The sequence below is a fragment of the Helianthus annuus genome, chromosome 4 (genome assembly GCF_002127325.2).
Source record: "Helianthus annuus cultivar XRQ/B chromosome 4, HanXRQr2.0-SUNRISE, whole genome shotgun sequence".
Lineage (NCBI taxonomy): Eukaryota > Viridiplantae > Streptophyta > Magnoliopsida > Asterales > Asteraceae > Helianthus > Helianthus annuus.
The window spans coordinates 162,192,384-162,219,934 of record NC_035436.2 but is presented as its reverse complement, the minus strand read 5'-3'; the positions used below and the strand labels follow the sequence as shown (position 1 = coordinate 162,219,934).

Genomic DNA, 27,551 nt, shown 5'->3' with positions numbered 1-27,551 from the left:
AAAAGATAAGACCATTGATGTGCTAGCTCTCAACCACCCGGCCTATATTTACTCATTATGCCCTATATCTTCTCGTCCTTATCTCTCTTTTAACCACAATCGACAAGGAAAAAGGTAATATTCTCTCCCTCATCTTCGTATTCATCTTTTATCTTACTCCGGCAAGAATTCAGGCGACCAAATGCCTAGGCAAACGAGGTCCAGTTCAGGCGACTCGGCTCCCACATTCATCCAACAGAACCTTTTCCAAGAGCCGGAGAAGGAAGCATGTACCTTCGATAGTGCCCATCTGTCGGCCTTGAAATCCTCCGGCATCTTCCCGGAAGGGACCGTATTTAGACCGTTTGACCGGGAAATCCGGTCGGACATGGTCTCCAACGAGTGGATATGCTTTAGTGCTTTCCCTTTTACCCTAGGGCTACAATTCCCCTTTCCAGATTTCATCACCGAGTTCTTCAATATCACAAAAATCTCTTTCAGCCAAACCATGCCAATGCTCTGGCGTGTTTTATCCGTTCTTGACCAAATCAAGAGAAACCACATTCCTGATCTTTCTGTCCATGACCTCCCCCTAGCATACCGACTTAGATGCCACGGCTCTTGTCGATTCTTGTTTTACTCTACTTCTGGTGACCCACTGATACTTCGTGCCACCAGGAACGAGGATGGTTGGCAATCCAAATATTTCTTTGTAAAAAGGGATTCAATCACTGGGGGAACGGATTATCCGATGAGATGGTTGAAGAAGGGTAGGATTTAGGGTTTAAAGATAATCCTGCCTCTTATCCTGCTTTATATCCTGAACTGACCAACTTTCTCTGTTGTGTATGCAGCTGATTTCAGGAAAGTTGCACCTCCCCTCGCTGATTCTCAAAGAAGAATAGACGCCATTAGACTCCTTCCAGAGGCAGAGAGAAGTTTCAACCCATCTCCACCAACTCCAAGCCCTCTTTCAAGCGCAAACATGTCTGGTAAGGATCCTGCAAAATATCCTGTACAACATGTTTTTATTTGATATTATTAGGAGAGGCTTAGAATTTTACTCCTTGTGTGCAGATTCCAGCAAAGTTCCAGTCTATCTAGACCTCGACGAACTCGACAGCTATCCAACTCCAACCATAGTCAAGAAGGAGGCTCCTGCTGCCACCAGCTCCAAGCCACTCCCAGCTCCCAAAGCCAACCCAAGGACTCGCGCTTCCGCAGCGAAAAAGAGGAAGGGCCTTGAGGTCAGTGCTCCAAGCTCAGGAGGGTTCTCCTATGACGATCTCAGCTTTACCGATTCCTTAGAGCCAATGACATCCTTCCTTAACAAGGTAATATCCTGACGCATACTCTGCATATATATCCTGCACATATATCCTGCACGGATATCCTAACAGGATATCCTGATAGGATATCTTGGTCACTATATATATAAATATTCTAACTCGTACCTGTTATTGGTGCACAGGGCCTCCAGCATTTGCTCCACTTGTACAATGATGCATGTGGTACCGTCGCACTTCATGAAGCCAGGATCAAGCAGCTTGAAACTACTGTTGCCGACCAAGGTGCCATTGCTGAAGCGAAGAGTCGGCACTATGAGGATAAGCTGAAAAAGGTCACTCAGGATGCCGAGCTCAAATTGGCCACCATACAAATGGATCATGATCAGGCCATGATCAATTTCCGGGAAGGAATCAAGACTTCTGCTATTGTCTCCCTGTTACAAGCACGCATCAAGATGGCTTATGAGGCCAAGGAGACAGGTCTTGTTTGTCCATCCTGGCCAATTGAATCCTGGGTGGCCAAGTTGAAGGAGCTTGGAGGCAAAGCTGTGCCACTCCCATCTGAAGCCGGTGAATCTTCCAAGTCAGCGGAGGTGGCAGATCAGGCTGGAGACAAGAAGGATGCCGGAGCGGATGCTGGTGAGGATGCTGGTGCTGAGAAGCCGGGGAAAGCAGGAGAGGATGCCGCTGTGTGAGGGCAGCTGAGTGGGCGATGATGGATATTGATGCCTAGGCCGGAGCCCACTTTTTTAGGTTTAATGGTTGATGACTTGAACAATTTACTTTTCTTGTTTGTTGAACAATTTCAATTTCCTGCACGTAGACAATATGATGGCCAAAGGTGGAGGGATCCTGAGTTTCAGGACGAAGCCCTTGGTCATCAGTTAGTATGGTTTGTTTTGAACGCTTTTAACAAGTGAATGTGGAGGTATCTTGGGTTCCAAGACGAAGCCTTCATTTGTTAAGTAAATATGTTAGGAAACTAATTATGCTTTTGGTGGATGGGTCTCGGTTTGAGATGAAGCCAAGAGCATAATCTTTTGCTATGTTAATAATATAACCCTTTTTTGGCTTTATATAAATTTCTCTTGTGAAAATTGTTTTGTTTGAACGTTTTTCAGAACATATTATAAATGTATCCCGGTAAATATCCTGAAAAATATTCTGATTAAAATACAACCTATTAGTCGTCTAAATAAAAAGGAAAGATCATACCAGAGATTCTTAGTGAATCAATTTCAATTCTTCATTATAAGCTTGTCCCCAGTGCATACTTATAAACTCGAATCCATCCTCAGAATAGTATGATGTATGTCCCCTGTACTTAACATAGAAACACAACTGTATTCATATTCTTGACTCGAATGAATTCCAAATACCCCAGGGCAAAACCCTTGATATCTTGAAATGAACCCTTAGTATACTGGGGATAAACCTTGAGTTTCATGCGCTACAGGCGGGAGTGTATAAACTCCAAGACTTAGAAAGGTGAAAACCTTTAAACCTTAGAGAGTATGAAAATACCCTTTCGTGAGAGAGGGTGATCAATCCTCATATACCTTTAGAATTCAGGATATAGCCAACAGTAACGAAATTGTCAGCCACTTTTACATGGACTGGTCCCGCCACCTTGTACTATCCCTGAACAACTTGCGCTCCAGGCGGGGTGTTTAAACCCAATTCGGGAGAAAGGTGAATACCTTTAAACCCGTGAAGGGATTAGTATCCCTTAAACGTGAGAGAGGGGGCCCATCCTCTAATCTTCTGAGTTATCCTGAGTAGACATCCTGGAGCCATATCCTGGAGCATATGCTGCAAAACAATCGTAAACTAAGGTGGGTGTTAGCTTGGCTAACACCCCTCCGATGCCTAAGTCAGTATTGGGTTCAAACATATATATTTAAAAGAGATAGGATACATACCATTCTAAGATAGAAATTAAATTCTATTCTTACTTGAAATAGAGCTTTAAGTGTACAGCATTCCAAGACCTTGGTAGCATATCCCCTTCCATATTCTTGAGTCTGTATGCTCCTTTCCCTGCTTCTGATTCAACTTCGTATGGTCCTTCCCATTTTGGAGCTAACTTGCCATCGGCAGGATTAGTAGTATTCTGAAAAGCCTTCCTTAGCACCCAATCACCCACTTGAAATCTCCTAGTCCTTATGTTCTTGTTATATGCTCTGGATATTCTTTGTTGATATGCTGCCATCCTTAGCCTTGCTGCGTCTCTTCTTTCGTCTATGGTATCCAAATCTTGACATAAGGCTTCAGGATTGTGTTCAGGATTCTGTAGGATAGATCTTGCAGTAGGTATCACCATTTCCGTTGGAATTACTGCTTCTGCTCCGAATACTAAGGAGAATGGGGTTTGGCCGGTTGCATTTTTTACCGTTGTCCTGTCAGCCCATAACACAAAGGGTAATTCCTATGCCCATCTTCCTTTTTTGGCTCCAAGTCTCTTCTTTAAGTTATTCACTATTATCTTGTTTGAAGACTCAGCTTGCCCATTCGCTTGAGGATGCACCGGAGTAGACGTTATCATCTTGATTCCCCAACTTTTGCAAAAGTCAGTAGTCCTTTTGCTTATAAACTGGGACCCATTATCACAAATAATTTCAGCTGGTACTCCAAACCTGGTCAGGATATTCCTCTTTATGAAGGATACTACTTCTTGGTCTCTAACTTGCACAAATGCTTCAGCTTCAACCCACTTAGAGAAATAATCCGTCATTGCCAGCATAAAGACTTTTCCTCCCGGAGCTTTTGGTAACTTCCCCACTATATCCATCCCCCATTTCATGAACGGCCAAGGGGATGCTACAGGATATAGTGGTTCAGCTGGTTGATGCAATATGTTACTATGCCTTTGACATGCATCACATCTTCGAGCATATTCTGCAACATCTTTTCTCATTGTTGGCCAATAATAACCTGTCCTCAGTACTTTCGAAAATAATGACCTGCCCCCGGTATGGTTACCACAATCCCCTTCATGTATATCCTGAAGTACTTCTTTGGCTTCGGGATCCTCCAAGCATCTCAAGTATGGCCCTGCAAGGGATTTTTTGTATAGAATATTATTTATGATAGTGAATCGTGATACCTTCATCCTAAATGCCTTAGGATTTTCGTCTTCGGGAATATGTCCTTCCTTGAGATATCTCATAATTGGAGTTGTCCAGGATTTAGGATCCTCTCCAGGATACACCACTTCAGGATCTTGAATACTTGCTACTTCCTTATGCTGAGGATCCGTTGCAGGATACAGGATATGTAATATCGGTATTGGGATTCCTTCTGGTATCCTGATTGATGATCCTAAGTTTGCCAATGCGTCTGCTTCGGCGTTATCCTCTCTTGGTACCTGTTCAAGTGTAAAAACATCGAAATATCCTGCTAATTTTTTAAGAATACCGGGGTATTCCATTAGTTTCTCACCCTTGACTGCATAGGATCCATTAAAATGATTAGTAATTAACAAGGAATCAACATATACTTGCAAATTCTTAATATTCATATTCTTAGCCAATTCTAATCCTGCGATTAAGGCTTCGTATTCTGCCTCATTATTAGTAGCAGGGAATTCGCATCTAACAGCCTGGGGTATTATGTCCCCCTGTGGCGATTTTAGTAGTATTCCTAATCCTACTCCTCTTACATTAGATGCACCATCGGTATATAATGTCCAGGATCCTGAGGATTCTCCTAACTGTTGAACTTCTAGGTCTACCTCATCCTGAATGTCACTACTAAAATCAGCCACAAAGTCAGCTAAAGCCTGAGACTTTATGGCATTTCTAGGTTCATATACTAAATCATAAGCACTCAACTTTACTGACCACTTAGCCATTCTGCCTGACATTTCTGGTTTCCTAAGCACATTCTTAACAGGATAATTAGTCTTAACATGAATCCTATGTGTTTCAAAATAATGTCTAAGCTTTGTTGATGCCATTACTAGAGCCAGTATTAGTTTTTCTAGGTGAGAATATCTAGTTTCAGCATTTAACAAACTTTTGCTAACATAATAAACAGGATACTGCTGACCTTCGTGATCCTTTACGAGTACTGCACTTACTGCATTTCCTGATACTGCCAGATACAAGGATAATGGTTCACCATCCTCAGGCTTCATCAATAGAGGTGCGGTTGAGAGATACTGCTTCAAATCCTGCAGGGCTGCTTCATGCTTCTCACCCCACTCAAACTTTTTATTCTTTTTCAGGATATCATAGAATTCTTTACACTTTTCCGAGGATCTTGATATGAATCTATTTAAGGCTGCCACTCGTCCTGTTAACCGTTGGACATCCTTCATATTTGAGGGAGACTTTATATTCAAGAGAGCTTTGATCTGCTCCGGGCTTGCCTCTATCCCTCTTTTCGTCACCATGTATCCTAAAAACTTTCCTGCCCCCACTCCAAAATGACACTTTGCAGGATTAAGTTTCATATTATACTGGTCCAGGATATCGAATGCTCCTTTAATATCCTGAAGATGATCCTCAGCTTTCTTGGATTTGACCACCATATCATCAATGTACACTTCCATGGTGTCCCCCAGTTTGTCTTTAAACATCATATTCACCAATCTCTGGTACGTTGCACCTGCATTTTTTAAACCGAAAGGCATAGCAGTATAACAATAAATACCTGTTGGTGTCATGAAAGCAGTATCCTCCTGGTCCGAAGGTTCCATTTGAATCTGCTGGAATCCTGAGGATGCATCCATGAAGGTCAACATTTCATGACCAGCAGTGGCATCCACCATCGAGTCTATATGAGGCAGAGGGAATGGGTCTTTTGGACAAGCTTTGTTCAGGTCTGTGTAGTCTACATAGACTCTCCACTTCCCATTCTTCTTTTGAACCGCCACCACATTTGCTAGCCATCTAGGGAATTTGACTTCTCTAATCATCCTGGACTTCAGCAATCTTTCAACTTCCTCTTGGATAATTGCATTCCGCTCAGGGGCGAATTTCCTTCTCTTTTGTTGTATAGGCTTGAACGACCTGTCAATTCCAAGCTTGTGAGTAATAATGTCTTTAGATATACCTGTCATATCCTCATGCTTCCATGCAAACGTTGACATCCTGCATTTCAAAAAGTTAATTAATTGTTCTTCAATATCCTGAGGGATATTGGTTCCCACGAGCACCGAAATATCGGGATTATCCTGGTCTAGGATAATTTTCTTCACATCCTGCTCCGGATCCTCCACGATATCCTGGGCCCCGGTCTTTAATTGCTATGCTGCACTAGGTTTGGTTGAGGATTTCATCGAGGATGCGTAGCATTCTTTCGCCTCCTGCTGATCACTGTCGATCTTGACAACCCCCCAAGGGGTAGGGATCTTGATGCATTGATGATACGTTGATGGAACGGCCTTCATATCGTGGATCCATGGTCTTCCTAGGATGATGTTATAGCAGGATAGAGAATCCATCACACATAAACGTTGCATCTTGTTGACTCCTTCAACATATACGGGTAGCCTTATCTCTCCCACTGTGTTCCTAGCTTCTCCACTGAAACCAACGAGCACAGTAGACTTCGAAGTGATATCCATCGGAGACACATTCATCCTCTTCAGAGTCTCCAGTTGTATTATGTTGACGGAGCTGCCATTATCAACCAATATCCTGCATACAAAATGGTTAGCCACATATAATGTTATTACCAGAGCATCATGGTGAGGATCCTGGACAGTATCCCTATCATCTGCATCAAAAGTGATCACTTTGTCAGTTGTGAGGGTAGTCATCCTGACAGGTTTGTCTCCCCTTTCGGCCTTAGCTTCCCTTGCATGTCTCTTCGCTGCTGAATACGAAGTTCCACAGATGTCGGATCCTCCTGAAATGAAGTTGATTATCTTTGCATCGGCGGGGGGTGATGCCGCTCGCTCAGGATCCCTCTCAGTATCCTGACCCTTATTCTTCTTTCTACCTAAGAGATCTTTCAAATATCCCTTGCTTAGAAGGTAGCTGATTTCTTTCCTCAGAGCGATGCAATCCTCAGTCATATGTCCAAAATCTTCGTGGAAAGCACACCATTTTGACTTGTCTTTCCAATCTGCTTTTTGTTGATTCTTTCGAGGCCACCTGGCTTTATCTCCCAAACCCTGCATAGCATACATTAGTTCAGGTATATTAACAGAAAAACAATATTCAGATAATTCAGGATATTCTTCAGGATCCTCGTCTTCAACATCATTCACTCTCTTGTTATCATTTCTGCCATATGGCTTAGAGCGATATGGTCTATATGAGGATTCCGATTTCCTGTTAGTCGATTCATATGTTGAGGATGCATTCATCTTTTCTTGCATTTTTCTGTCATCCTCCAACCGAATATATCTTAGAGCCCTGTTCCGGGCTTCATCCAGGTTCCTGCATGGGTTCATTACAAGGTCTTGATAGAATTGAGAATCCTTTTGCAGCCCCATCTTGAAAGCTTGCACAACTGTTGCAACATCAAGATGAGGAATGTCTAGTGATTCCCGGCTGAATTTGTTCACATAATCCCTAAGGGATTCCTGAGGCCCTTGTGTTATCCTATAGAGATCACTTGTTAATTTTTCAAAGCTTCTACTACAAGAAAATTGACTATTAAATAAATTTACTAAGTGAGCAAAAGATGTAATCGAATGTGGAGGAACATTCAGGAGCCATTTCAAAGCCGATCCTGTCAAGGTTGAACCAAAACCCTTGCACAAGCAGGCTTCCTTGAGATCTGGAGGGATAGGGTTGATCTCCATCCTTTCCCTATACTGGGCAATATGCTCTTCAGGATCCGTGGTTCCATCGTAAAGTTTCATGTTCGGAGTCTGAAATCTTTTTGGGATTTCAGCATCACATATAGGATGCACGAACCGAGATACCCTGTGGCTATCCTGGGACACTTCAGGAATTGGCTGCACCACCCCAGGTACACTGGATATCATATCCTTTAATTTCTGAAGTTCCCTGGATAATTCTGACGCTACAGTTGTATCCTGCAAAGGTCCAACACTGTTAGCGGTAATAGCATTATTATTATTTGATATGTTACCCGTTAGAGGATTTTGCCCATATCCTGAAGCATATTCTGAGCTCCTCACAGTTGATATCCTGACCGAGGAGGGTATTTCAGGAGTATGATTCTGAGGAAGGCTGGGCACGATATTCCCCCTGTTATCCTCAGCATACACAGCTGAACTAAAGTTCAACACTCTGGGATGTAATGGAGTGACATTATCCTCAGCAGATCTGCTCGAGCCAGACTTCAGGAGTTGTATTTCCCTTAAAAGCATTTGGTTTGTTTCCTGTTGCTGCCTCATTTGTTCCTACACACTTCCAAACAAGGTTAGAATTTCATCGTTAGAAGCTAAAACAGGAGCAGATCCCTGGACACTCCGAGTAGGGATAACATCTTGAGATTGTGTAGAGGCTGGCATCCTTGGAGGAGGCGGTGGAAGTACCGAACCAACTGTTGCAGAAGTTGTAGCAGACACAGTAGAAGAGCTCATATTTGATCTTGAGGCCATTGTAAACAATGTGGCAAAAAGTTTTGAAAACAGAAAACCAATTAACGATTTCACCGAGATTTTTAGTAAAGAGAGCACCACTTGCCCCACGGTGGGCGCCAAATTGTTTTGGTCAAAAATTACCGAAGCAATTAAGTGATCAAATTAGTTAAGTGAGGTAGTGTGCTAAAAAGTGTGTTGAAAATATGCTGGTTAGGTTCTTTGGAAAAACAGTGTTCAGGATACGGCTCAGGATATTGAGCTGTATCTACGATCAAACAATGAGCAAAAAGGTAAAGTAAATGACACGAGATGTACGAGGAAAGCCCTTGATCAATCTAGATCGCCGGCATAAAACCTCGGGAGCTGACAATCGCAGCTGCCTAGTTCTTCTTATTGCTTTAAACTTCAGGATACAGTGCAGGATATAGATCAGATCGCTAAGTGTTACAACGAATTTGTGAAAGTTGCGAGAGAGCAAGTGTTGAGAGTGTAGAGAGTGTGATTGTGATGTCCTAGTTGATCTGATATACCCACTATTTATAGTAACGAATTACAAACTAAAATTCCTATAAACATGGGATGCTCCGAATATTCCAATGTGAACGTTGTAGACCGAGTAATGCGGCTTCAACGGCTTCTTGTGAACGACTTGGACCGAGTCTTCAGTAGAAAAGGTCTTCATGAACGTTGCTAGCTTCTAACCCACGTACCTGCATTCAATCCGTTAGTGATCCTGAGGATACCATTCAGGATGTTACCAATATCCTGAGTCAGCATCCCGGATGTAAACAGATACAATATAAACAAGATATATATCAAGATATTTTCCAGGATATGGGCTCATAATTTCACCCATAACAATCCTTATCCTTAAATAAGAAGATATGTAAATAAGAGTTCGAGCTTAGGACATTACCAGAGTAAGGATCATTGATGCTTCAGGGATCCTTGAAGGATACTTCCAATGTAAGGATCACTCATGCCAGAAGGATCCTGCTTCACATGAAATATTTCTTTAAGTGAACAGCATTCCAGGCTCTTGGTAACAAATTTCCTTCCATGGTTAGCAATCTATATGCCCCCCTTCCTGCTTCGGCTTCAATCAAGTAAGGGCCTTCCCACTTTGGTGCCAATTTCCCATCAGCAGGATTGATGGTATTTTGGAATGCTTTTCTCAATACCATATCCCCAACTTGGAATTTCCTTATCCTGACATTTTTGTTGTAAGCACCAGCCATTCTTTGTTGGTAGGTAGCCATCCTTATCCTAGCCAGATCCCTGATTTCTTCAATAGTATCCAAGTCTTGAGCCAGGTTTGCATTATTCTCCTCAGGATCACGGGTACTTGTTCTAGCAGTTGGAACCACCATTTCTGTTGGGATCACTGATTCTGCCCCAAACACCAAAGAGAAAGGTGTTTGACCAGTAGCATTCTTGGGGGTTGTCCTATCAGCCCAGAGCACATAAGGCAATTCCTCTGCCCATTTCCCCTTCTTGGATCCAAGTTTCTTCTTCAGATTGTTGATGATGATCTTGTTGGATGATTCTGCTTGGCCATTGGCTTGTGGGTGGACTGGTGTTGATGTTATCATCTTAATCCCCCAACTATCACAAAAGTTAGTAGTCCTGCTCCCAATAAATTGGGAACCATTATCACATACAATTTCAGAGGGAATGCCAAATCTAGTTATAATGTTTCTTTTAATAAAGGATATAACTTCCTTTTCTCTGACTTGGGCAAAAGCTTCAGCCTCTATCCACTTGGAGAAGTAGTCAGTCATGGCAAGCATGAATACTTTTCCACCAGGTGCCTTAGGGAGCTTGCCAACTATATCCATCCCCCATCTCATAAATGGCCAAGAGGATGGAATAGGATGTAGAAATTCAGCCGGCTGATGAAGGATATTGCTGTGTCTTTGACAAGGATCACACTTCTTAGCATACTCCACAGCATCCCTTTTCATAGTTGGCCAGTAGTATCCTGTCCTTAAGATCCTTGAGAACAATGCCCTGCCCCCAGTGTGGTTTCCACAATCTCCTTCATGGAAGTCTTTTAACACTTCTTGAACTTCAGGATCCTCGATACATCTTAAATATGGTCCTGCAAGAGATCGCTTATATAGCACATTATTCAAGATTGTGAATTGAGATACCTTAATCCTGAAAGCCCTAGGATTTTCTCCCATAGGAATCTCCCCGTGTTGTAAGTATCTCATGATTGGTGAGATCCATGATCCTGAATAAGATTGAGTATCCTCACTAGGGATTATTGCAGTATCCTCTTCTATTTCCATGGTCACCTGATTTTCAATAGCAGGAGCCAGGATATGGATGATGGGGATACTTATATCCTCTGGGATCTTCAAAGATGATCCTAGATTGGCCAATGCATCCGCTTCTGTATTTTCCTCCCTTGGTACCTGTGTCAAACTGAAAGAAACAAAGGAGAGTGCCAATTCTTTGACTATCTCTAAATATTTGGTTAGTTTTTCACCTTTAACAGCATAGGATCCATTAAAGTGATTGGTGATTAACAATGAATCCACGTATACCTCAAGATACCTGATCCTCATATGTTTAGCGATTTGTAAACCAGCGATTAAGGCTTCATATTCAACCTCATTATTAGTGGCTTGGAACTCACAAGCTATGGAATGGGGTATTATGTCCCCCTGTGGCGATTTTAGTAGTATACCAAGCCCCGTGCCTTGACATTTGAGGATCCGTCAGTATGTAGTATCCAAGGATCCTTAGTTTCATCCAGCTGCTGGACTTCCAATTCGGCTTCCTTTTGTAAATCACTACTGAAATCAGCCACAAAGTCTGCTAATGCTTGGGATTTGATGGTTGTTCTGGGTTCATATCTGATATCATGGGCACTAAGCTTTACTGCCCACTTAGCCATTCTTCCGGACATCTCTGGTTTCCTGAGGACATTCTTAATTGGGAAATTAGTTCTAACAACAATAACATGTGTTTCAAAATAATGTCTTAGTTTAGTAGATGCCATAATCAGTGCAAGAATAAGTTTTTCAAGGTGTGAATACCTGGATTCAGCGTCAAGTAAACTCTTACTTACATAATAGACAGGATATTGTGTACCTTCATGATCCTTAACAAGGACTGCACTTACTGCTTTTGAGGATACCGCAAGGTAAAAGGATAACACATCTCCTTTTTCTGGTTTCATCAATGCTGGTGCTGAGGACATGTATTCTTTTAGGGCTTGTAAAGCATTCTCATGCTTTTCAGTCTATTCGAATTTCTTGTTCTTTCTTAGGATATCATAGAATTCTTTACACTTTTCTGAGGATTTGGATATGAATCTGTTTAGAGCTGCTATCCTGCCTGTTAGCCTTTGCACATCCTTAGCGTTGGCAGGGGATTTGATATTTACCAATGCTTTGATTTGTTCCGGGCTTGCTTCAATGCCCCTCTGGGTTACCATATATCCTAAGAATTTACCTGCTTTAACACCAAAGTGACATTTTGAAGGATTAAGCTTCATATTATAGTTATCAAGGATATCAAATGCTTCCTCCAAGTCCCTTAGGTGATCCTCAGCTTTTTTGGATTTCACCACCATATCGTCTATGTACACTTCCATAGTTTGTCCAATTTGATCTTTGAACATCATATTCACCAGCCTTTGATATGTTGCACCTGCATTTCTTAATCCAAAAGGCATAGCAATATAACAATATAAACCTGTTGGGGTCATAAAAGCCGTATCCTCTTGGTCAGATGGTTCCATCTGAATTTGTTGGAATCCAGATGATGCATCCATAAAGGTTAACAGTTCATGACCCGCCGTTGCATCCACCATGGAGTCAATGTGGGGTAACGGGAAAGGATCCTTGGGACATGCCTTATTCAAATCAGTGAAATCGACACATACCCTCCACTTTCCATTTTTCTTTTGAACAACAACCACATTGGCCAGCCATTTTGGATACTTCACTTCTCTGATCATACCTGCTCGTAGTAATCTTTCTACCTCTTCCTGGATAATGGCATTTCTTTCTGGTGCAAACTTCCTCCTTTTTTGATGGATCGGTTTAACTGACCTGTCTATGCCAAGTTTATGAGCGATAATATCCTTAGATATACCTGTCATATCCTCATGTTTCCATGCAAAGGTAGATTTTCTTCTTTTGAGGAAGGATACTATGTCTTCTTTCATTTTACCAAGGATCCCTGATCCGATGTAGATCTTGGATTCAGGATCATCAGGATCCAAGAGGATTTCGTCCACATCCTGCTCTCTTGCCTCCAAGACACCCCTTGGAGGATACTTTAATTGCTATTGCTCCCTTGGTTTCGAGGCTGGTTTCATTGATGAGGTGTAACAATCCTTAGCCTCCTGTTGATCACTATCGATCTTGATTATTCCCCATGGGCTAGGGAGCTTCACACATTGATGGTAGGTGGATGGGACTGCCTTCATATCGTGTATCCAGGGCCTGCCAAGGATAACATTACAACAAGACAAACAGTCAATAACACAAAATTTCTGATAATTATGTAATCCTTCCACGTAAATTGGGAGTTTGATGTCCCCCAGGGTTTTCTTAGTTTCGCCACTAAATCCTACAAGCACGGAGGATCTTGGTGTGATATCTGATTCAGGGATACCCATTTTCTTCAGAACATCAAGCTGGATAATGTTTACTGAGCTTCCTCCGTCAATAAGGATCCTGCGGACAAAGTGGTTAGAAATAAAGAGAGTAATAATTAAACTATCATGATGAGGATCCTGGATGTCAACTCGATCATCCTCATCAAAGGTTATCACTCTTCCTTCCGAGACACTTGATGTTCGAATAGGTCTTTCTCCGTTATCCATTTTAGCTTCCTTCGCATGCCTCTTAGCTGCTGAGAATGATGTACCACATATGTCTGATCCTCCAGAAATAAAGTTGATCACTTGTGCATCTGCCGGAGGAGCTGGAGCTTTCTCAGGGATCCTTTCAGGATCCTGAGTCCTTTGCTTTTTTCTTCCCAACAACTCTTTTAGATGCCCCTTGCTTAGCAGATATCCAATTTCCTTTCTTAACGCGATGCATTCTTCGGTTAAATGCCCAAAATCCTCGTGGTATGCACACCACTTCGATTTGTCTTTAGTTCCGGCTGGTTTGTCATTCTTTCTAGGCCATGGCTTTTTCTCCTAGATTCTGCATTGCAAGGATTAGTTCATGGTTATCAACGGAAAAACAGTATTCAGAAATTGGAGGATAATCTTCATCATCCTCTTCTTGGTCAATAGCATGCACGTTCTGGTTGTCAGTTCTGTTATAGGATTTGAATCTGTTGCTTTTGAAAGAGGATCCTTGCTTTTCTTGTTTTGAGGATCCTACTTGTCTCTCCTGGATCCTCTTGTCATCCTCTAACCGGATGAACCTGAGTGCCCGAGTTCTTACTTCGTCTAGGTTCCTGCATGGTGTCATAACAAGATCATCATAGAACAATGAATCCTTAAGTAATCCCATCTTGAAGGCCTCAACAGCTGTGGCCACATCCAAGTTAGGAATATCCAAGGATTCTTTACTAAATTTGGTTATATAATCCCTTAATGATTCATTATGACCCTGAGTTATCCTATATAAATCGCTAGTCAATCGTTCAAATTTTCTACTACAAGAAAATTGATTATTGAATAAGTTAACTAAATTAGCGAATGAAGTAATAGAGTAAGGGGGAAGACTTAGGAGCCATTTGAGAGCTGATCCAGTAAGAGTGGATCCAAATCCCTTGCACAGGCATGCTTCCTTTAACCTTTCTGGAATAGGATTGATCTCCATCCTCTCCCTGTATTGTGCTATGTGTTCCTCAGGATCCGTTGTACCATCATACAGCTTCATAGTAGGGATATGGAATCTTTTGGGTATCTCAGCATCACAGATTGGTGGTGCAAAACGAGATACCTTATGGCTTCCATCTGCAATCTCCGGGATAGGTTTGACTACCCCTGGAACACTTGATATCATATCCTTCAGTTTTTGTAGTTCTCTGGCCATAGCATGATTGATACATGTATCCTGCATGAATCCATGGTTAGTGGTATAAGAATTATTAAAAGTGTTACCTCCCATCGGGTTCAAGTTAGGAACATTGGATGTGAATCCATGTTGCTGGGATTCTGGGATGATGGAGGGACCAGTGGAAGCAATGGTTTGCATTGGAATAAAATCTCCTTGATGGACATCTGGACTTCCTGTTTGCAAATTCTTCAAGGATCCTGGTATCTGAGGGGATCCTTGAACCTGGGATGATCCTGGAACAAAGGAGGATCCTTGAACCTGGGATGATCCTGGAACAAAGGAGGATCCTAAGCTCATGAAGGATCCCATATGCTGAGTGTAGGATCCTGCCGGTTGGAAATATGATCCTGATGCCTGAGTCATTGCTGCTGGGCCGAAATGCACTCCTCTTAATCCACCCATATGTTGAATGTCTAGGGCCTCTGATGGCTGAGAAGTAATCATCGGAGTATTAAAATTCAAAGATTTGGGCATTAGTGGGGAATGATCCTCTGCCGTTTTCTTTTGCCTTTTGAGATCTCCGATTTCCTTGAGGATCCTGTCATTAGTTTCATCCTGCTGCTGCATACGATCCCTCATCTGCAAAATCAAAGTAAATATATCACTAGTACTGGGAACAGAAGAAGTTAGAGCAGAAGATGATGGTTTAGAGGAGATAGGAGTTGGTCTCTTCTCAGCATTTTTCTGAGTTCCAGCTGGTGGTGGAGGCAAAGGTGGAATGCCATTAGATGAATTGACTGCAGACATTGCTGTGGAAGTATTCTTCAACGATGAAGCCATGCAACACTTCCGGAATGATCACTAACAGAAAATTTTCTTATGAATGAAGCACCAATTGCCCCACGGTGGGCGCCAAACTGTTTTGGTCAAAAATCACTTAAAGATATTGCAACCAAACTTTATGTAAACGGGGAATGATGCTTAGTATGATGAACAAAGTGAAGGATCACTCAAATGAAAAATGCACAAGTGACACAAGGATTTATACGAGGAAAAAGCCCTTGATCAATGATCTCCGGCATAAAAAACCTCGGGTGATGGAAACTACCGATCACCAAACTTCAATATAAGAAATAATGGTTACAACTTTGGATGGTAACGAGCTAGGTACAAGGATCACTATAGTATCGTATGCTAAAGCGTGTGAGAAATGTGTTGTGTCTTCCGAATGTTCAAGAGTGCCTTTTATACAAGTGTGTGTGGTTCTGTTTTAGGCAAATCACCTAACTACTAGCTCGTTACCCCTTTAGAAATAGAAGTAAATTTAGCCTAAATAATCGCCCTTGAATTGTGCTGAGTTTCCATATTCTTCATAACGTCCATCTTTGATTATGCATGTGCAAAATTAGCATGATAGATTCCTTGTTTACGTTGCTAAGACCAAGTCCAACTAGTAATTCCTGCAAAACAACATTTAATCCAAAGAGAACAATCGTTAGTGTGAGGATCCTTAGGATGATCCGTGATCCTGATCCTGGAGCTCCTCTGAGGATCACTATCTGCCAAAGAAGTAAGGATCACTTGTTAGGATCACATGTAAGGATCATAGGTCATAAAAATCTAGCCCTAACAGGAATGTCCAAGGATTCTTTACTAAACTTGGTTATATAATCCCTTAATGATTCATCATGACCCTGTGTTATCCTATATAAATCACTAGTCAATCGTTCAAATTTTCTGCTACAAGAAAATTGATTATTGAATAAGTTAACTAAATTAGCAAACGAAGTAATAGAGTAAGGGGGAAGACTTAGTAGCCATTTAAGAGCTGATCCAGTAAGAGTGGATCCAAATCCCTTGCACAGGCATGCTTCCTTTAACCTTTCTGGAATAGGATTGATCTCCATCCTCTCCCTGTATTGTGCTACGTGTTTCTCAGGATCCGTTGTACCATCATACAACTTCATAGTAGGGATATGGAATCTTTTGGGTATCTCAGCATCACAAATTGGTGGTGCAAAACGAGATACCTTATGGCTTCCATCTGCAATCTCCGGGATAGGTTTGACTACCCCTGGAACACTTGATATCATATCCTTCAGTTTTTGTAGTTCTCTGGCCATAGCATGATTGATACCTGTATCCTACATGAATCCATGGTTAGTGGTGTTTTGGTCAAAAATTACCGAAGCAATTAAGCGATCAAATTAGTTAAGTGAGGTAGTGTGCTAAAAAGTGTGTTGAAAATATGCTGGTTAGGTTCTTTGGAAAAACAGTGTTCAGGATACGGCTCAGGATATTGAGCTGTATCTACGATCAAACAATGAGCAAAAAGGTAAAGTAAATGACACGAGATGTACGAGGAAAGCCCTTGATCAATCTAGATCGCCGGCAAAAAACCTCGGGAGCTGACAATCGTAGTTGCCTAGTTCTTCTTATTGCTTTAAACTTCAGGATACAGTGCAGGATATAGATCAGATCGCTAAGTGTTACAACGAATTTGTGAAAGTTGCGAGAGAGCAAGTGTTGAGAGTGTAGAGAGTGTGATTGTGATGTCCTAGTTGATCTGATATACCCACTATTTATAGTAACGAATTACAAACTAAAATTCCTATAAACATGGGATGCTCCGAATATTCCAATGTGAACGTTGTAGACCGAGTAATGCGGCTTCAACGGCTTCTTGTGAACGACTTGGACCGAGTCTTCAGTAGAAAAGGTCTTCATGAACGTTGCTAGCTTCTAACCCACGTACCTGCATTCAATCCGTTAGTGATCCTGAGGATACCATTCAGGATGTTACCAATATCCTGAGTCAGCATCCCGGATGTAAACAGATACAATATAAACAAGATATATATCAAGATATTTTCCAGGATATGGGCTCAGAATTTCACCCATAACAATTGTCCCCAAAAATGTTACCGTTTGACATCCTGCACTAACGGTTACATTTTTCACGGTGGCCGAGGTAATTAAAAGATAAGACCATTGATGTGACAGCTTTCAACCACCCGGCCTATATTTACTCATCATGCCCTATATCTTCTCGTCCTTATCTCTCTTTTAACCACAATCGACAAGGAAAAAGGTAATATTCTCTCCCTCATCTTCGTATTCATCTTTTATCTTACTCCGGCAAGAATTCAGGCGACCAAATGCCTAGGCAAACGAGGTCCAGTTCAGGCGACTCGGCTCCCACATTCATCCAACAGAACCTTCTCCAAGAGCCAGAGAAGGAAGCATGTACCTTCGATAGTGCCCATCTGTCGGCCTTGAAATCCTCCGACATCTTCCCGGAAGGGACCGTATTTAGACCGTTTGACCGGGAAATCCGGTCGGACATGGTCTCCAACGAGTGGATATGCTTTAGTGCTTTCCCTTTTACCCTAGGGCTACAATTCCCCTTTCCAGATTTCATCACCGAGTTCTTCAATATCACAAAAATCTCTTTCAGCCAAACCATGCCAATGCTCTGGCGTGTTTTATCCGTTCTTGACCAAATCAAGAGAAACCACGTTCCTGATCTTTCTGTCCATGACCTCCCCCCTAGCATACCGACTTAGATGCCACGGCTCTTGTCGATTCTTGTTTTACTCTACTTCTGGTGACCCACTGATACTTCGTGCCACCAGGAACGAGGATGGTTGGCAATCCAAATATTTCTTTGTAAAAAGGGATTCAATCCCTGGGGGAACGGATTATCCGATGAGATGGTTGAAGAAGGGTAGGATTTAGGGTTTAAAGATAATCCTGCCTCTTATCCTGCTTTATATCCTGAACTGACCAACTTTCTCTGTTGTGTATGCAGCTGATTTCAGGAAAGTTGCACCTCCCCTCGCTGATTCTCAAAGAAGAATAGACGCCATTAGACTCCTTCCAGAGGCAGAGAGAAGTTTCAACCCATCTCCACCAACTCCAAGCCCTCTTTCAAGCGCAAACATGTCTGGTAAGGATCCTGCAAAATATCCTGTACATACATGTTTTTATTTGATATTATTAGGAGAGGTTTAGAATTTTACTCCCTGTGTGCAGATTCCAGCAAAGTTCCAGTCTATCTAGACCTCGACGAACTCGACAGCTATCCAACTCCAACCATAGTCAAGAAGGAGGCTCCTGCTACCACCAGCTCCAAGCCACTCCCAGCTCCCAAGGCCAACCCAAGGACTCGCGCTTCCGCAACGAAAAAGAGGAAGGGCCTTGAGGTCAGTGCTCCAAGCTCAGGAGGGTTCTCCTATGACGATCTCAGCTTTACCGATTCCTTAGAGCCAATGACATCCTTCCTTAACAAGGTAATATCCTGACGCATACTCTGCATATATATCCTGCACATATATCCTGCACGGATATCCTAACAGGATATCCTGATAGGATATCTAGGTCATTATATATATATATATATATATTCTAACTCGTACCTGTTATTGGTGCACAGGGCCTCCAGCATTTGCTCCACTTGTACAATGATGCATGTGGTACCGTCGCACTTCATGAAGCCAGGATCAAGCAGCTTGAAACTACTGTTGCCGACCAAGGTGCCATTGCTGAAGCGAAGAGTCGGCACTATGAGGATAAGCTGAAAAAGGTCACTCAGGATGCCGAGCTCAAATTGGCCACCATGCAAATGGATCATGATCAGGCCATGATCAATTTCCGGGAAGGAATCAAGACTTCTGCTATTGTCTCCCTGTTACAAGCACGCATCAAGATGGCTTATGAGGCCAAGGAGACAGGTCTTGTTTGTCCATCCTGGCCAATTGAATCCTGGGTGGCCAAGTTGAAGGAGCTTGGAGGCAAAGCTGTGCCACTCCCATCTGAAGCCGGTGAATCTTCCAAGTCAGCGGAGGTGGCAGATCAGGCTGGAGACAAGAAGGATGCCGGAGCGGATGCTTGTGAGGATGCTGGACAGGATGCTGGTGAGGATGCTGGTGCTGAGAAGCTGGGGAAAGCAGGAGAGGATGCCGCTGTGTGAGGGCAACTGAGTGGGCGATGATGGATATTGATGCCTAGGCCGGAGCCCACTTTTTTAGGTTTAATGGTTGATGTCTTGAACAATTTACTTTTCTTGTTTGTTGAACAATTTCAATTTCCTGCACGTAGACAATATGATGGCCAAAGGTGGAGGGATCCTGAGTTTCAGGACGAAGCCCTTGGTCATCAGTTAGTATGGTTTGTTTTGAACGCTTTTAACAAGTGAATGTGGAGGTATCTTGGGTTCCAAGACGAAGCCTTCATTTGTTAAGTAAATATGTTAGGAAACTAATTATGCTTTTGGTGGATGGGTCTCGATTTGAGACGAAGCCAAGAGCATAATCTTTTGCTATGTTAATAATATAACCCTTTTTTGGCTTTATATAAACTTCTCTTGTGAAAATTGTTTTGTTTGAACGTTTTTCAGAACATATTATAAATGTATCCCGGTAAATATCCTGAAAAATATTCTGATTAAAATACAACCTATTAGTCGTCTAAATAAAAAGGAAAGATCATACCAGAGATTCTTAGTGAATCAATTTCAATTCTTCATTATAAGCTTGTCCCCAGTGCATACTTATAAACTCGAATCCATCCTCAGAATAGTATGATGTATGTCCCCTGTACTTAACATAGAAACACAACTGTATTCATATTTTTGACTCGAATGAATTCCAAATACCCCAGGGCAAAACCCTTGATATCTTGAAATGAACCCTTAGTATACTGGGGATAAACCCTGAGTTTCATGCGCTGCAGGCGGGAGTGTATAAACTCCAAGACTTAGAAAGGTGAAAACCTTTAAACCTTAGAGAGTATGAAAATACCCTTTCGTGAGAGAGGGTGATCAATCCTCATATACCTTTAGAATTCAGGATATAGCCAACAGTAACGAAATTGTCAGCCACTTTTACATGGACTGGTCCCGCCACCTTGTACTATCCCTGAACAACTTGCGCTCCAGGCGGGGTGTTTAAACCCAATTCGGGAGAAAGGTGAATACCTTTAAACCTGTGAAGGGATTAGTATCCCTTAAACGTGAGAGAGGGGGCCAATCCTCTAATCTTCTGAGTTATCCTGAGTACACATCCTGGAGCCATATCCTGGAGCATATGCTGCAAAACAATCGTAAACTAAGGTGGGTGTTAGCTTGGCTAACACCCCTCCGATGCCTAAGTCAGTATTGGGTTCAAACATATATATTTAAAAGAGATAGGATACATACCATTCTAAGATAGAAATTAAATTCTATTCTTACTTGAAATAGAGCTTTAAGTGTACAGCATTCCAAGACCTTGGTAGCATATCCCCTTCCATATTCTTGAGTCTGTATGCTCCTTTCCCTGCTTCTGATTCAACTTCGTATGGTCCTTCCCATTTTGGAGCTAACTTGCCATCGGCAGGATTAGTTGTAGGACCGGTTTGGCGACCGTTCGATTGCGTAACGTTCGTTTCACGTGCGGAATCCGTGAACGAACGTGACCGAACACACGATAACGTACTTCTAATGTGATTCCATTGCTAACTTTGACAAGATTGATACACGAATCACGTATTTACAACTTTCTCTCTCTACTTTCTCTCTCTAGAAAGTCTTCTCCCCAACTTCTCTCTAAATCTCTAACTCAAAGTCTACCAAAAGTCTAACTAAAAATATGACATAACTCCTATTTATATGGTCAAGGCAACTTAGTGAGAGTTCCCACTAATTACAAGTTTGCCACCTTGCCATTTCTAACTAGATATGACATAATACGCTTGATTTCTTCTCGGCTTTTCACTATGACTCGGATTAACCGGATTGACTAAGGCGATAGACAAAATATGCATCAACAATCTCCCCCTTGGATATTGCCGTAGTCAATCTCGTAGTGAAACTCGTAACGACTTGTCTTTCTCTCTCTCTCTCTAAGACTCGAACTAAGATGTAGTCGACAGACAACTGCACTAACAAACTCCCCCTTGAATGTTGACGGAATCTTTAGTGAGAGTCTTCAATCATTCACAGCACCTCAATCTTGTTCAAACTTCTTCAGGAACTCAGCCTGGAATAATATCTTCTTCAGGAATTCCTTCCTGGAATCATATGCCTGGATCATTCTCTGGCTCTAACTTTCATCAGACTCCCTCTAACATAATGCTGAGATCTCTGTCTGGAAATCGTTATCACCATTGAAATCAACTCCTGGCTTTCTCTGTTTAAGCTCTCCTCTGGTTCTGATGTATCTCCTGGCTATTCGTAGCAACAGGATCAGAAACCTGCAAAACTCAACCATACTATTACAAACTAATACAATTTGCAATTCAACTTAATGAATCAGCAAATCATATAAGAAAAATTATGAAGATCAAACTGTAGGTTACCATTCAACTTATTCATCAAGTTAATGAACCAAATTTGCATTTCAAATCTTCACAATTTAACACTCTCTCTCAAATCACAAGTTCAACATGTTTAGCACTTGAAATGTCAAATATCAGTTCTTCACACTCTGTTGTCGAAAATCTTTTTATAGTTTTCAAATATCTAACAAACAAACAATATTTTTGGATTTTTGAATTTTGAACAATACAGAAATGAACACTATTTTTGAGAGATTGTGCAAGAGGATCATATCGGTTTTTGAGACATATCACCAACACCGTTGATCTTGATTAATCAGCAAATGTTAAAAACAAATTTACTTCTGATTATCAGTATTGTTGTCCACTTAAACCTCTACACAAATTTTCAATTGATTCAAGATACGTATTTAATGTTTTAGAACTTAAACTTATTTGAGTGTCCCACCTCTTGAATATACTCCCGTATCCAGATCCCAATATTCTGATCTACAGGTAAGTATAACTACAAATGATATCTGTATATAAATTAGGGGAAAAATGCGAGAACTGAGGGATCTCAGGTCAGAACTTCCGTTCAGCAGAGAGATATCAGCTTCGACTTAGCAGTGGGTCCCCTTTAGAGGATCTTTTCAGCTACAACAACTGATCATCAATTTTATTGTCTAATCAGCTGAGGGCTTTATGCTATGTTTCAAGCATATGAAGAAAGTATTAGCCAGGGACTAGGTCAGAACTACCGTTCAGCAGAAGTCCCGGAATAATACCCCAGACATCAATTGAGTACAAGAACCTAGTATTCCAGAATAAGAAACCTTTCAAACGAGATTTCAGGGGTTACCTATATATCCAAGTAGTGTTCCCCACAAAATAAGTAAGTTTTGATTTTATGTTTATATCTCGAATACAATTTACTAACTGTGTGAAGCCTACTGACACATCATTAGTAAGACTTGTTTAAAAACAATTTTGTCTTTACAAATCTCTAGCATGCTGTGATAGTCCACCGATGTACTATCATCTCCTCTTTTTGCAACAAAACTCATTTTCATTTTTCAATTTTTTTAAATTTTTCAAAATTTTAATACTCCCCCTAAAATCAAAATATGTTTCAATTTTGATTTTCCGAGGAAAAATTGAAAAGCAAACTATACAAAAATTTGACAACATTATGTGAATTACCTCAATTCACCATTCTCGTGCAAAAACAATCAGAACTCCCCCTCACAACAAACTATTTTCCCATAATGATTTCAAAACACTTAAGTTTGTTTCAATCAAAATGGTTTTTCCGGAAAAATTAGTTTGTGTTCCAACCATTTGTAGATTCGGGGATATCTCTTCATCTTGTTTTCTTCAAACATTTTAAAGATTTATCATTTCCAGTTTGATCATAAACCATCAGTAGAAAATCAAGTACAAATTAATGTCCCTGATTTACCACGTACGAGGCGAAAAATCACCAAAGTGAAATTTCTCAAGAAATGTGCCGATTCATGATCCACGATACCATCTTGGGATCTCCGGCAAGTCAGGTTTTTCTATTTAAACAATTTCACCCAAGCCTGACTGACCTTGGGTGATTTTGAATTCTTGCTCAACAATGGTGGAAAATTTGCATCATCCATTGCTAAACTAGAATTCTCAACTTTTACCTCAACCAATGGCTCCTCTGGTTTTACCATACCAGAATCATTGCCTGAAGGTGGCTTGTCCGACTTTGACCTGTCAGATTCATCGCCGACCTTCTCCTTTTTCTTCTTCCCTCTCTGTTCTGTCCTCAGATTTGTATCTGATGAATTCGTCTTGCTTGTTTTTGCGGCTGAGGGAATCGATTCATCAGAACTTTCAATCTTTTTGTTCGGTGAACCCGAGGACAAAATTCTCTCTAAATACTCTCTTGCTTTCTTTCTTTTCTTCCTCAGTTTGTCTTTCTGCCCCTGTGAAAGCTTTACTTTCTTTTCTGGAGTTGACTGTTCTTGAACTTTGGGTTTCAGAACCTTCTGTTCCTGGGGCTTGACTTTGACTGGAATTTTTGCCGATTTCTGAGAATTAGCCCTCAATCTTTCATTCGATCTCCTTGGGCATTCTCTGGCAATGTGACCTTTGATATTGCAATTAAAGCACCTCCTGGTCTCATATCTCCAATACCGGCAGTTAACAGCAATGTGTCCATGATAGCCGCAGCTGTAGCACATTCTGTTATCGTACCTATCACCATTTTTAGTCCAAACACTCAGATCAAAACATTGTTTGGCTTGGTGATATTCTTTTCTCAAATCTGATGAATTTAGCTTTTGAGCACTATGGTTGGATGATCGATCTGATGACTTTTTACTATCTTTTTGTTTCTGTTCCACTTTCTTCTTCAAAGGTTTCTGTTTAGAACATTCACCTTTTTCAGTCGATTGTAGAACAGATTTCTGAGACTTTTCTTTCAAGTTTAAAATCAATTTTTGTTTTTCAATTTTAACCTTTTTATCATCAGATTTTCCATCACAACCTTCAACTTTGTTACTCACTGGAACAGAGTTGATTGGTTTTGGACAAGGAATATTCAACTTGTCAGATGAAGTCACAAAACCGATCAATTTCTTTTCAAGTTCATCAATTCTGTTCCTCGAATTCTCAGCTTCACTTTCAAGCTGAGAGATTCTTTCAAGATGACACTTGATTGAATTTTCATTTTCATTTTTCAAATTTTCAAGAACAGTCTTTTCATTTTCCAAAATTTTTATCTGTTCCTGAAATTTTGATTCACTGGCTTTCAGGTTTTTGTTTTCAAGCTTGATCCAGAAATCCTCATCTTCTGACGATTTCTGTTTGTTTTCAAAAACCTTTATATCTTCTTTCAACTTCCTGTTTTCAAATGTCAAACTGTTCAAACCAACCAACAGTTTGTCATTTTCTGTCTTCAACTTCTCACAACTTTCTTGAATCAAAAGAATCTGTTTTTCATCAGTCTGCTTCTCTTCTCTCAACTTCTTGATTTCTAATGCCAAACTTTCCGCGTCTTTGACAAGTTTGTCATTATCCGTCTTGAAGTTGTCGCATTTAAAGCATACTGTTTTCACAGATTCTTCAACCTTCGGTACTTGTTCTTTCTCTATCTTATATGTACCTGCACCAAAGATTGTAACAAGATTAAGAGGATTTCTATTATCATCAATATAACAACCTCTTTTCATATCATACACCGATTTTCTTTTTGTTCCCAAACACAAATTGATTCTTTTGTTTATTTCGTTTATCACTTCTAAACTCAAATCTTCCAAATTTATTTTTATCTTCTCCAATAATTCTCTCTTCTTTTGATAATTCTCATAATCGTGATTTTTAAGTTCGCTGATGAATTTATGTAAAGTTAATTTTGAAAAATTAGAATTTTCTTTCAAATTTTTCAAAACATCATCCCATTCAACTGATAAACCATTAGCGAACTTTGATACCATCTCAGCTTCTGATATCACTATTTGATTTTCGTTCAAATAGTCTATCAAACGATCAAAACGTTTCTCCAGATCATCCAATTTTTCATCTTTCTTACTCAGAAAGCTTTTGAAACGTTCATACCAAACTTCTTTTGATATTCTCTGATAAGAACTACTAAGATATCCTCGATACCAACTATTCATTCTTTCAACATCATTGTTTTCCTGCACATCGAATCTCATTGTCATTTTTCAAATTCTCCTGACAAGTCTCTGTTGTTCACAAACACGAAACAGCCAATGATAACAAAATTGAACAAACAGTTCCTTAAAAGCGGTCCAAATGGAGTGTCCAAATAAGCGGTTCCAACCACTAAACCAAATCAGCGGTCCAGCTACTATTCGTTCGAGCAAGTCAAAGATTATCCATTCGGATGAACGATCCAAGATCTTGTCCCTGATTTGTACGAATAAGCGGTCCAGCAGTGTCCGAAAGAGCGGTTCAACTCCTGTTCGAACGAGCGGTTCCAACAGTTGATTTTGGAGCGATTCAAGAGTAATCCGATCGAATGAGTGGTTCTCAATTCGTCCGGATGAGCGGTTCAAGTTCCAATTTATGAGCGGTCCAAGCTGTTCGAATAAGCGGTCTGGAAGTCCAAATAAGCGATTCAGACCTGAATCTTTCGCAATTTCGGATTGAACAACCTCGATTTCTCCCAAACGACTTGGAATTTTGATCTGAAACTTGGTAGGGTTTGTCACGGTACTATTACGCACAATCCCTGAGATTTTGAATGATTTTTGACCGTGAAATCTCTTCGAATCAGAAAAGAAGGTGTAGAAGTGAGAATCTCGAGTGAAAATCGAGCTAAACAGCAAGAACTCTTCCTCCTGAGCTCTGATACCACATGTAGGACCGGTTTTGGCACCGTTCGATTGCGTAACGAACGTTTCACGTGCGGAATCCGTGAACGAACGTGACTGAACACACGATAACGTACTTCTAATGTGATTCCATTGCTGAATTTGACAAGATCGATACAAGAATCACAAATCTACAACTTTCTCTCTCTACTTTCTCTCTCTAGAAAGTCTTCTCCAAGTCTTCTCCAAAATCTCTATCAAGAACTTCCAAAAGTCTAACTAAAAATATGACATAACTCCTATTTATATGGTCAAGGCAACTTAGTGAGAGTTCCCACTAATTACAAGTTTGCCACCTTGCCATTTCTAACTAGATATGACATAATACGCTTGATTTCTTCTCGGCTTTTCACTATGACTCGGATTAACCGGATTGACTAAGGCGATAGACAAAATATGCATCAACAATCCCCCCCTTGGATATTGTCGTAGTCAATCTCGTAGTGAAACTCGTAACGACTTGTCTTTCTCTCTCTCTCTAAGACTCGAACTAAGATGTAGTCGACAGACAACTGCACTAACATTAGTAGTATTCTGAAAAGCCTTCCTTAGCACCCAATCACCCACTTGAAATCTCCTAGTCCTTATGTTCTTGTTATATGCTCTGGATATTCTTTGTTGATATGCTGCCATCCTTAGCCTTGCTGCGTCTCTTCTTTCGTCTATGGTATCCAAATCTTGACATAAGGCTTCAGGATTCTGTTCAGGATTCTGTAGCATAGATCTTGCAGTAGGTATCACCATTTTCGTTGGAATTACTGCTTCTGCTCCGAATACTAAGGAGAATGGGGTTTGGCCGGTTGCATTTTTTACCGTTGTCCTGTCAGCCCATAACACAAAGGGTAATTCCTCTGCCCATCTTCCTTTTTTGGCTCCAAGTCTCTTCTTTAAGTTATTCACTATTATCTTGTTTGAAGACTCAGCTTGCCCCTTCGCTTGAGGATGCATCGGAGTAGACGTTATCATCTTGATTCCCCAACTTTTGCAAAAGTCAGTAGTCCTTTTGCTTATAAACTGGGACCCATTATCACAAATAATTTCAGCTGGTACTCCAAACCTGGTCAGGATATTCCTCTTTATGAAGGATACTACTTCTTGGTCTCTAACTTGCACAAATGCT

General features: G+C 41.0%; 2 protein-coding genes across 2 annotated transcripts; both read left to right on the top strand.

Annotated features, from left to right (window-relative positions):
• Positions 1 to 730: 730 nt before the first annotated feature.
• LOC118491574 lies at positions 731 to 2,401 on the top strand. The gene is made up of 5 exons (XM_035989450.1): positions 731 to 749; positions 834 to 971; positions 1,057 to 1,313; positions 1,451 to 1,654; positions 2,390 to 2,401. The coding sequence occupies exons 1-5, from the start codon at positions 731 to 733 to the stop codon at positions 2,399 to 2,401; spliced, it is 630 nt and encodes a 209-aa protein (XP_035845343.1).
• Positions 2,402 to 18,955: 16,554 nt separating this feature from the next.
• LOC110933491 lies at positions 18,956 to 20,183 on the top strand. The gene is made up of 3 exons (XM_022176710.2): positions 18,956 to 19,051; positions 19,195 to 19,687; positions 20,158 to 20,183. The coding sequence occupies exons 1-3, from the start codon at positions 19,031 to 19,033 to the stop codon at positions 20,181 to 20,183; spliced, it is 540 nt and encodes a 179-aa protein (XP_022032402.1). The 5' UTR covers positions 18,956 to 19,030.
• The last annotated feature ends 7,368 nt before the right edge of the window (positions 20,184 to 27,551 follow it).

Coding starts and splice junctions, on each gene's coding strand:
- LOC118491574 (XM_035989450.1), top strand. Junction 972..1,056: donor TTCAAGCGCAAACATGTCTG/GTAAGGATCCTG, acceptor CCTTGTGTGCAG/ATTCCAGCAAAGTTCCAGTC. Junction 1,314..1,450: donor TGACATCCTTCCTTAACAAG/GTAATATCCTGA, acceptor ATTGGTGCACAG/GGCCTCCAGCATTTGCTCCA.
- LOC110933491 (XM_022176710.2), top strand. CDS start 19,031: ATGACATCCTTCCTTAACAAG. Junction 19,052..19,194: donor TGACATCCTTCCTTAACAAG/GTAATATCCTGA, acceptor ATTGGTGCACAG/GGCCTCCAGCATTTGCTCCA. Junction 19,688..20,157: donor GGATGCTGGTGAGGATGCTG/GTGCTGAGAAGC, acceptor AACGTTTTTCAG/AACATATTATAAATGTATCC.